Below are 11,220 nucleotides of genomic sequence, written 5' to 3'. Positions count from 1 at the left end.
CGGTCCAGAAGCAAATCCTTTCGAATACACTGTGTGTGAGAGGATGTACGCCGTAACTTTGGACGTTTTGCCCGATTCAAAGCCTTTCGATGATGGGTCGAGGTAACGAGCACTTCTTGGTCTTCCCGTCTTGGATGTCTTTGAGACTTCGCATTCCCTGGACTGGGCAAGGGAATCAAGACAAGCCGATCCAGAGTCGGTGATGCGTTGCGAAATGTCATGTCGAATTTGGAACCACATAAAGAGTTGCTCTGCATTTCCTTTTTTCTCCACTAACCAACACAACTACCAGACTCGTCTACACACGTCCTTGAATCCACTGACTGTGAACGAGCCCCTCTCATATCACTGCCGCGCAAGAACCTCCAAAGGAATAGACCCGGTGAGATCAACCCGGTAAGTCAGATCGTGTCTCTTGTCATTGAATACGTTTCGGTATGAAACCCGATGTGTGTCTTACTGGTCTTCATACCACGTAGATTACTGTCTTATCGACTTGTTACACCGCGACCGACAGTCGGACTGGTAGCATCATATAAAGCTCAAGGCACAACGAGAACCGCAACCACCTCGCTGGAACCGGACATCTTGGATCGCAGCGCGCTCAGATCACATTCTCCATACCTTTCCTGATCGCTTTGACTTCGTAAAGCAACCTTCCCCAAGCGATCTCTGCCTTTGTCTCTTTCAGATCACGCACACGTCAACACTCATAGTCAAGCATACATCTATCATCCTTCCTTCGGCTCGTAATCCTACACCTTTGTCGATAATAATTTGGCGGCGACCAATCGCTCTGATCATGGCACCATCAACACCAATTCAGTACTCTTTCCTCCCTTCCTCTCCCACCTCTACCGATGCTTCCAACAGCTCCCCAACATATCTTCGGCCTCCGATCCCCATGAAGTCTAAACGGTTTCGACTTCGACCCATCCAAGCTTTCCTCATCCTTTCCATCGTCGCCATCGTGACTCTTCCCTTCGCCCACTACCACAAAGACAGAGTCAGTTCCTACTTCTCGTCCAACTACGTCTACAACGACCTGTCCATACAACACATCCCTCAGGCGAGTGGCGGCCTGCCAGATCATCTCAATATTCCTATAACGCTCGAAGCGAGACTCTCATATCTCCTCTCCAGACCCGCACTGGAACAATGGGAGGCAGAATTGCCCAACAGACACGGGTGTCCGATGTACACGTTCAACAGGAACGAGTACTTTGCGCATACTGGAAAGGAGGACCAATGGAGAAGTGTGGGTACGACAGACATCAGACGGTATAGGAGCAAGATGGTGGATTACCTTAGAGGAGTGGAGCGAGAAGGAGGGAAATTGGTGTGGGATAACTCGATGGAAGCTCATGTCCCAGAGGAGGAAAGACGAGGTATCATTTTCACAGGAGGTGAAGGCGTAGGTTCACACACCCCTTCTCACTTAGCTTGGCAGCTGACAAAGGTTCTCTTCACATTTTCTTCCGCAGAAAACGCTCGCTCGGATGAAGATTTCACTCCAAATGCTCCGTCACGTTCTTCACACCACACTGCCCATCGAGGTCTACCACTTCCCTGATGAGTTGCAAGATCCCCAAGCTCGCGCTCAGCTAGTTGACACCTTCGACGTGAAGCTGGTGCAAATCGGAGAGAAGAGACTGGACACAGAAAAGAGTTGGCATATCAAGAACGAAGCTTTCTTGGCGACCAACTTTACCGAATTCATCTATCTTGATAGCGTGAGTATCTCTTTTCCATTTCTTTTTTGAGTCTGCGATAGGGACTGATTCAGTCGGTATGGCAGGACAACATCCCTCTGATCGACCCTAGAACGTTGTTTGATGGGATAGAATACAAGCAAAGTGGCAGTGTGTTCTGGGCAGATCTTAACAAGGACCATCGTGAGTGTTTCTCCATCAGTCGTTTGCTTCGAAAGACGCTCACTCTGGTCTCTATCGACGCAGCCGATAATGCTATCTTCAGAATTGTCGGCAAAACCTGTACCGATGACCATTGGCCTGCGGAGACTGGACAACTCGTCTTCGACAAGCGGGGTAACAACGGACTGAACCTAGCCATCTTACATCTCTCGAATCACATGATGAAGAACCCCGACATGTACGGCTTCTTGTCGTACGGCGACAAGGATACCTTTGTGAGTCGCACAGCTACCAGGCGTATGGCATGGGTAAAGAGCTGATCACGTGGACTTGCATACAGAGATTCGCCTTCTATGCTCTTGGATTGCCCTATCAACAAGCTCCCAAGATCTTCGCTTCCGCTGGTGGATATCAAACTGAGAACGGCGAGAGCTCTCTCAATTTCTGCGGTCATTCTAGTGAGTTTGCACACTTATCGACAGATGACTCTCGTCTCCATGTATGAGTTTATCTCGTCAGGTCAACCGCTGACGATCGTTTGTCTTCCTTTCAGTGATCCAATGGGGTCTTACACCTCCATCCGCGAAGCACGACCCATCATACCATCCTCCTCCCGCCTTCCTGCACACCATTCTCGCTAAACACCGAAACGGTCTTCAACCCTCCAAACTCTTCACGCACATCCGACGTCCTCGACTGGACGGTATCTCCGAACCACTCCTCGTCCGAACGTTGTACGAGTGGACGGGCGACTGTTTCGCCATCACACTAAAAGGTCCTGATGGGCTGCCGGAGAGCGAGAACTCGATGATGGACGGTCAAGGGGTCATCATGCAGGATATGAGCGATCTTCTGGGAGGCGGTGAAGTGTGGGAAGAGCTGAAAGCTTTAAGTGAGGTTTTCGTGAAGATCAATCAGCATTGAGCCGTATGAACGTGCGGAATCGGAACAGGGGTTCTTCGTTCTTGACTTATACTTCTGGTGCAATTGGCTGTGGCCAATGCAGTGGATTTGGGGATTGTGTTTATAGTGCTTTGCCTAAATGCTTCGTTCGTATATAGGTCCATATTTGTATGTATGTTGCATAGATGACGATGCTATCTAATAGCTAGTCGTGTCGTGCGTCCAAGTCTCTACAATATCTTGCGGAGTTTTCGAAACCGAACCACCGCGTCGGGCCACTGTCCAGCTCTGGTCGATTGTCCCCACGACCCCATACACACTGTATCGACATCCTCTCACTCTGGCCCTTGACTCAGTCACTTGCTCCAGCCACAACTGGGTCAATAGCAAGTCAGATATCCGAGTCATAACGTGTTGATCGTGGGGGGCGGATCGTCTGTCGGTAATGAGGTCGAGTGAGGAAAAGGAAAAGAATTCGAACCCCACAAAAAAAGATCGATATCGAGAGCGAGGAAATGTGACTGGTGATATTGTTGATCGGCATGAATGAGTGAGTGGTGGGCGAGAACGACCCCTAACGGGATGACCAGTCAGTCAGTCAGCTTGACTGATCTTGGGCGACCAAGACGAGGACGGGAAGTTCAAGGCGGAGCTTCGGGGGGTGTATGTATCGCAGATGTCACCTTCCTCGCAAGATGGACCTCGTTCAATGCCGGCAAGTCAGTTACTGCTTTATGCGCCGCCGTCAAGTTTCGTCAACTCTTCTGGACGAGAAGAAGAGCATCGAACATGGTAGGGTACATCAGAGCTATATTCTCTGCCTATGGTAGATATGGATCCACATATACAGGTCTAAGACTATATGCTTGGGCGACATGGAATTGACGGGTTGATCAATGTAGATATCAATGACCTTGAGGTACAGTACATTGCTTCGCTAGATCCGAATAGGGTATAACGTGCAAATCGCATGAATGGGGCATAATACTATCAACAAGCTTAACCGAAATCTATACACAATCCCTCGTTCCAATCGCGATCTTCGACAAACCGTCACATCAAGTATGACTGAGCCCATGTGCTCTCCGAGCGAGCACTACCAATCAGCACGACCTTTAGCTTTCTCTTCCTGGGTGAACCTCCTCTTCGGATCCCTATAGTCATCCCGATCCGCCGTACCGGTCATAGAAATATCTCCCAATCCATCATTAATGGAAGAATGACCTTGGGATTGCTGAGGCTGGCCTTGCTGATTCTGCGATTGTTGACCTTGAAATTGCTGAGTCCCTGTAGGCATCTGAGGTGCGACTCCGGTGCCAGGATAGAGATTAGGCAGTCCCGATCGCTGGCGCTCGTCATTGAGTTGCTCGAACAAGTCCGTGAAGACGGTGGAATCGACCGTACCGATAGGAAGCTTGACAGGTCCAGGAGTAGGTGCAGGTGCAGAAGGTCTTGGAGTATTGCTGGCCGATCCAAAAAGGTCATCAAATGGACCAGATTGGAATTGCGCGGGCGCTTGAAACGGCACTTGGACAAGACGATGGTAGCTGTTGGCCGGCACGTTGTTGTTGAATTGACTTGAAGGTAGCGCGTTCAAGCCGAGCGCGTTACTCGGTTGCTGATGATTCTGCTGACCGAGACCTTGTTGGTCGTAGGACTGACCTGCAGGTAGAACGTTGAATCCGAGTGCATTACTTGATTGCTGATGGTACGGCTGATCCAGACCTTGATTGACCTGAGTCGAAAGCATTTGAGATCGATATAAGTGCGTAGAGGTTCCTTGAGCGTAAGAATACTGCTGTGGAAGCTGCTGAGGATTGTAGTTAGGCACTTGAGCTGCATGCTCCGTAGTGCGAACACCGAAAGCATTGCTGTTGAAGATCGAAGTAGCCGCTGGACCCGCCGCGGTATTGACTTGACCAGCAGGCCGCTGTATCGAGCTTGAGAAGACTGTGAGGAAGTTCGACGAGGAAGGCTGGTGCGGCTGGGAATACTGATTCCAGGAGTTTGGTGAATTCCATGCAGGACGATGGGCGGATCGAACGTGGACAGGTGACGAACGCGGCGGGTGCTGTTCGTCCTTGCGCACTCCCTTCTGAGCCTTCTTTTTGAAGGCCTTGACATCGCGTTGAAGTCTCTTGAGCATGGCAACGGCGGGTTCGAAGAGGTCCTGTTTTCGCTGTCGAGCTCGCTCCTCTAACTTGTGCACTGCATCTACACGTCGAAGCAAGCTGGAGACAGAAGCCCCCGGCGAAGTAGATTCTTGCGACACGTTATCCTCAGACATGGTCACATCCTCAGTATCAGCAGCGGATGATTGGGTTGTGTAAGTGGCAGCCAGAATCGCTTCCGTATCCATGGATGGTTGCGTAGGCGTGACTGTGGAGTCGGTTTCGGATGAAAAGTCTACCGAGGTTCGAGCAGGAGGTGGTTCACCTGGAACACTGCGATTCAGTTGTGCAGGTCCGACAGCTGAGACGAGGTCTTGCGCAGGATTCCCCCCTTGAAATCCGGTATGGAACGATGTACCAGATGGAGGGAGATGACCAGACTGCAAGTTGCCATTCGAATTGATATTGCGAGTGACAGTCCTTGGACTGGCGGCAGGAGGATGGGGCACAGCCGGGAGAGAGGGTGACTTGGTGGAAGCGGTGGTACGAATAGCAGAGACCTCGAGTGCGGTGCGCGTCGCCACACGGGGCTTTCGCATGCGTCGTTGACATTCGACAACCTTGACAGTCCCATTTCTAAACCTCCTGACTGTCTGATCCTGGAGTGGAGCGACATTCTTCTGGACTGTGAGCAGGCGGTCAGGAGGAATCTGCAAGGAGGGTACAGTATGGAGCTGGGTCGGCTCGGTGGTGTTAGGATAGGGTGTCACGACCGAGTGGGTTGGCTGAAGTGATGGGGTCCAGGTCAGAACTGCTTCACAGGTATGCACGGGACACTGATTCATGTTTCGAGTCAGAGGAGGCTTGACTTACTGTGTCAGAATCCCCTTCCTCTTCATCATCGGATGTCAGGCTCGACACGCGCTCGGCGATTTGGCCGACCTTGTCTCCCGCAGTAGCGTTACCGTTGCCGATACTCGATGGACGAGAAGAAGCTAGGTGTTGTGAGGGAGTAGGGGGAGTAGGCGCCAAGTGCACACTTGGTGGTGAAGGAGGACGCTCGTGGTCTGCAGAACCGTGTGTGACATTGATCGGCAACGCTTGATGGTCCTTGAGAAACGACAAGTAAGCTCCCCGCACGCAAAAATAAACCGATGCGGCGACGAGGGTCACTCACTGCTTCCACACCGCGACTCTGAGTAGCCGCTGGCTGCGATGTACCCGTACCTTGAGAAGAGCGCTCGTAAGGGCGCTTCATTGTGCGATTCGACTTGCCACGCTGTGGAGGCGTCTTGTTGGTTGAGGGTCTGTAGTGAGAACAATAAGAAAGTGGGTCAGAATAACGATAGCGACGCAGACGCCTACTTATCAGGAGTGGGATGGGGGGAGGACGGGAGAGGAAGGCGGAAGGAAATGACTGGTTTGGATAAGAGAAGAGCGGACTGGATATCTTTGTAGCCCTTCGAAGTCGTGTCAGCTCTTATACCTTCTTCCGAACACATTGCTGTCCCTTTCCGTTTTCCTCATGGTTCGTTAGTCCCGACACACACGAGCTGGTCAACGGATTGGACGGTGAAGCGATCAATCGTCTTGTGTCGGGCGTTGACCTATTATTAGATTGATGGGCTGTGTCAGCTTTGTTGCGAAAACAGTAGTACGCCCTGCTCGATTTTGCTTGCGGTCGTCGATAGCGGGCGTGGAAAGTGGAGAGGGTGGAGGGTGGAGGTGACATGACGCCCGCTTCCGAGACTGTTGACTGATTGATCGATGAGTGGATTGATCGGATTGGAAGTTGAAACACAGGGTACGAGCACGGGCGTTGTTCTGCTGACTGATCACTGTGGAGAAAGGCAGAGAATCATGCAGATTCCTGTCGATGACGGTGTCTTGATCGATCAGAAGCAAGGAAGTAAAGGCTGTGTTCTCGAGGCAAGTTCGGAGATTGCTCGTCGCTTCCGCTTCCTCCAGGTGCTTCCCCACTCAACCTCGGATGTTCTGAGAAACTGACTTGACCGAATGAGTGGATCCGTGTCACAGACATACTCGAGTACACTGCTGTGTGACTGATCGCATGGTATCCCGAAACGAGCAGACATATCATTCAGAAATGGGTATGGGTATGTCTACATCATCATTGCATACGAGTACTCGTAAGTCATGCTGGTCACAGTCATTTCCCATTCGACTTCGGCAGATAAAGCCCGGTCCAGTCGGGTAAATCCTTATCTCTTCTTCGACTTTGATCCCGTTGCGACCCTTGCCAGATTCCAGTACCCATTCCCGCACATGGCTAGATTGGTTTGATCCTTTTCCCTCTGGTGGACCGTAGTAGCAGAACCCCTCAGAGACTGTCCAGACGGTAGCGGGCTCGTCGGATTTACCGTATGGAGAAGTGGATGGTGTTGACTGACACAGGCACAGGGGTCCCTCGACTTCGTTTAGATAAAGATAAAGGATACCACACCGATTCCCACATCTGACGATATGACCGGAGGCTTTGACCACCGATTTCAGGAGCAATCAGATCATCGGGACTGAGAGCCTTTGGGGACCCTCCGCCAAGAAGCACGCGGATCTGTGGGTGGGAGAAGCCAACGTGGATGTCATACGGTCAAGACCGAGGATAAATAGGGTTGAGGGAGGGGGAAACTGCACGGGAGGAATGAGAAATGCTTCCTTGGGGACACTACCGAACCACTGCTCCGACGTGGTACAAGACCTCGGGACTGGCCGTCGGCTAAAACAATCGATCGAGAGTGCTGATTGAGTTGTACCAGATCTGTCCAAGGGACACATATAAGCTGGACAGTCAGTCACCTTGCTGTTATCGTTCCGTTCCCCCACACGCTCGTAGGCTGGGTCGTTTCTTCGACAGCGATTTCACAGTCTGACCCGAAATATCAGGTCTATCGGATCACATCTCACAACAACTCGCACCACTGAGTCATCATGAGGGCGTTCTCCATTCTGTGCCTCCTCGCGAGCACGGCTGTGGCGATCCCATCTCCGAAGATATCCTCAGTTCGCAGACCCGGTCATAGAGGTCCCAATCGTCGGGACATCGTTACCAATCAGGTCAACACTACCGCCGCCTCACCCACCATCACCGCTTCCAAGGACAACATCTGGGCTTCATTGACCAACGACGAAGCTGCCGACGTCATTGCGTATCTCCACAATCAGACCGATCTCAACCTGACCTCGGTGGAGGATGCCGGTCCATGGGACAACACCATCATGGTCGTCGACTTGCTCGTACCCAACAAGACGGACGCTCTGTCCTACATGGATGGAAATGGCACAAAGCCTGAGAGATGGGTGTTGGCAAGCCTGTTGTTTGGTGCCACGGAGGAACCTTATGCTCAGGATTGGGTCGTAGGACCAGTACCCACTACCGAGGAGACGGTTTATTATCCGTATACATACGGAAGTCAGGCAAAAGATGCCAAGATCAGGGTCTTCGATCAAGACGATCACTCGTGAGTAATACCTTTCAGTCCGTCCCGATTCGGTGGCGCTTGCTGACACCTGGAATATAGCGAATTATACGCCAACGCCTCGATGGAGATCAAAGACATCATCTCGGACATCTTGAACGGTGAGTGCGCCTGTCGTCATTTACTTCTGGCTGGCGACTGATTGTACGGTTGTCGAAGCTACCATCGAGACCCAAGATGACCTCAGTTCCACCTTCGACATTTGGGGTATAGATCCTCTTTGGCATCAACCTGATGAGAACGGTAACGACCGGGTCATCTCTTGGGTGAGTGGGCTCCAAAACCTACTCTCAGCTCGCGATGTGAAACTGAATTCGAATACGTGGTGATAGGTCGGCTTCTGGAGATATCCCGACACAGTCCAGATGCAGAATGGGTCCATCAACTTTGACGGCGAGACCCTCCTTCCTCAGGGTCTCTACCTCCAATGCGACATCACCGGTCGAGATCCGTCCAAATGGGGCTTGATGGGAGTCCTCTACGGGGACGAGTATTACTCTTCCCTCCAAGACTTCCGATCAGCATGGGAGCAGCCCGGTTTCGAAAAGTACGCCGTCAACTACGGTGGAGACTGGATCGGTACGGACCAAGCTGGAGAAGTCTTGCCCTTGGAAGAGATCGCCCCTCCGATGCCGGTTCAACCTGCTGGTCAAAGATTCAAGGTTGACGAGGAGAACAAGTACATCGAATGGATGGACTTTACATTCTACCTCACGTGAGTCGTTCATCCAGTGTGCAATGGGACTGGGCCTGCTCGACAAGCTGACCGCGTGCGCTAGCTTCACCCGAGATACCGGCATGAGACTCTACGACATCAAATACAAGGGACAACGGATCATATATGAACTCGGTCTTCAGGAAGCGGTCGCTCACTATGCTGGTAACGACCCTGTTCAATCGGGTACAGCCTATCTCGACACATACTACGGCTTCGGTCCCTATGCATTCTCTCAGATCCCAGGATTCGACATGCCCCTTTATGCATATTGCATGAACACCACTTTCCACGCCTCGGAACTTTCAAAGGTATGTCATGTTCCCGGACCTGTGTTGTAATCTTTTCAGCTTCCTTGACTCGTGGGATACACACAGCAGCTGATAACTACTTTGCGGTGACGCAGTCTCACCGATGCGGTATCTCCATCTTCGAGGCCGACCAGAACTACCTTATCCAGCGTCACTCCAACGCTGACTACATCAGTGCGACCAAGAACATCGCGCTGACCGTACGAAGTGTCAGCACTGTCGGAAACTACGACTACAACTTCGAATACATCTTCTACCTCGACGGAAGTATTGAGACGGTTGTTCGTGCTTCGGGATACATTCAGTCAGCGTATTATGCCAAGAACTCGGAATATGGGTACCAGATCCATGACGCTGTGAGTACCCGTCTGTTATTCTCGCTTGAGAACTGGCACTGATCGGCCGGGACAGCTCGCTGGATCGATGCACGACCACTCCCTGAACTTCAAAGTCGATTTCGATATTCTCGGCACCCAGAACACAGTTGTGAAGCATGTCATTGAGGCCAAGGACATCAAGTACAAGTGGAACAACTTGACTCGATCTACTATGCACATGTATCGAACTGAGGTGACATCAGAGGACCACGGCAAGATGGTAAGTCGGTCATTTGAAACCAATCAAATATCATGGCGGCGTGTGCCACGAAACATGGCCATGCGCTGACTTTGCCCCTTTGTAGAACTGGTCGGCCAACAGCCAAGAACAAGTCGTCATTGTCAACAAGGATGTACCCAACAAGTATGGCGAGCCAAGAGGATACAAGATCATGCCCAGTCGAGGTGGGGCCGGTATGCACTTGACTATCAAGAACTCTAGCAACTTGATCAATTCGCAAGGTGAGTGGGGCTTCAGGCTTATATGAAGCAGTCAACAGTTATACGTTGCCTCTGATCACTGATTCTTGCACGCTGTCTGCAGGCTTCGCGGACCATGCTTACTATGTGACCAAGAGGAAGGACTCAGAGCTTCGAGCTTCGAGTGCTTGGAATGACTACGATACCGCTAACCCCTTGGTAAGCGGCTTGAGGCACCATCGAGTGAACCTCACTCGCTGACATCTCATTTGACCAGGTCGACTTTAACAAGTTCTTTGACGGCGACAACCTCGAACAGGAAGATATGTGAGTCGCGTTGCCTGCCGTTTCGGTCAACACGCTGAGACTTTCTTCAGCGTTATGTGGTTCAACCTTGGAATGCACCATGTTCCACACACCGGTGATCTGCCCAACGTAAGTGACATTTAATCCCTGATTGATGATCCGACTGACTGCCTCTCGTTCGATAGACCGTCTTCTCCACTGCTCAATCTGGAATGATCATCACCCCTCACAACTACCTCCTCTCTGACCCTTCTCGTCAAGCCACTCAACAGATCAGGATCGACTACACCGACAACTCGACTACCGACGTATACACTTTCGGTAGTCAACCAGTCACTGGTGATATCGAGCTTGTGAGTGGTGCTCGCTCCGGGCAAGACAGAGAAGCAGTCGTTCTGATGATATGACAAAGGCTCAAGTCGCTTGGGACCCGTACACCTACTACGGCGATGTGGCGGTTAGGAAGTTCCCCTATGATCGTGAGTAGCCTCGGGTTCTGTTACGTTGCGAAAGTGACATCGGCTGATCTGTATATCTCTTGTCTATCCAGCCCAAAACCCCTTCAACGATAGTGAGCGTCGTGTATTGAGTTTCCATGTGAACAAACACTGATGGCAATGTATAGCCGAATCGATCGTTTGAACGGGATACGCAGTAAAGCTTACACGTCCATCGAAGGAAGAGTAGAAACTCGGCATACAAAGAC

General features: G+C 51.3%; 3 protein-coding genes across 3 annotated transcripts; 2 read left to right on the top strand and 1 right to left on the bottom strand.

Annotated features, from left to right (window-relative positions):
- Positions 1-802: 802 nt before the first annotated feature.
- IAR55_003338 (uncharacterized protein) lies at positions 803-2,798 on the top strand (the record flags this gene model as incomplete). The annotated part of the gene is made up of 6 exons (XM_066946445.1): positions 803-1,414; positions 1,485-1,733; positions 1,799-1,895; positions 1,959-2,149; positions 2,215-2,332; positions 2,428-2,798. The coding sequence occupies 6 exons, from the start codon at positions 803-805 to the stop codon at positions 2,796-2,798; spliced, it is 1,638 nt and encodes a 545-aa protein (XP_066802837.1).
- A 1,075-nt stretch (positions 2,799-3,873) lies between these two features.
- IAR55_003337 (uncharacterized protein) lies at positions 3,874-6,146 on the bottom strand (the record flags this gene model as incomplete). Its single annotated transcript, XM_066946444.1, has 3 exons — positions 3,874-5,673; positions 5,762-5,998; positions 6,066-6,146. 3 exons carry the CDS (start codon positions 6,144-6,146, stop codon positions 3,874-3,876), a joined length of 2,118 nt encoding a protein of 705 aa, XP_066802836.1.
- Positions 6,147-7,837: 1,691 nt separating this feature from the next.
- IAR55_003336 (uncharacterized protein) lies at positions 7,838-11,156 on the top strand (the record flags this gene model as incomplete). The annotated part of the gene is made up of 15 exons (XM_066946443.1): positions 7,838-8,367; positions 8,428-8,486; positions 8,545-8,651; positions 8,718-9,100; positions 9,165-9,411; positions 9,507-9,767; positions 9,823-10,008; positions 10,094-10,250; positions 10,333-10,427; positions 10,486-10,535; positions 10,586-10,643; positions 10,700-10,867; positions 10,927-10,993; positions 11,065-11,085; positions 11,140-11,156. The coding sequence occupies 15 exons, from the start codon at positions 7,838-7,840 to the stop codon at positions 11,154-11,156; spliced, it is 2,406 nt and encodes an 801-aa protein (XP_066802835.1).
- Between the last annotated feature and the right edge of the window lie 64 nt (positions 11,157-11,220).

Source organism: Kwoniella newhampshirensis, chromosome 6, assembly GCF_039105145.1.
Source record: "Kwoniella newhampshirensis strain CBS 13917 chromosome 6, whole genome shotgun sequence".
Taxonomy (NCBI): domain Eukaryota; kingdom Fungi; phylum Basidiomycota; class Tremellomycetes; order Tremellales; family Cryptococcaceae; genus Kwoniella; species Kwoniella newhampshirensis.
The sequence above is the reverse complement of the archived record's forward strand: the minus strand, read 5'-3'. Positions and strand labels throughout refer to the sequence as shown.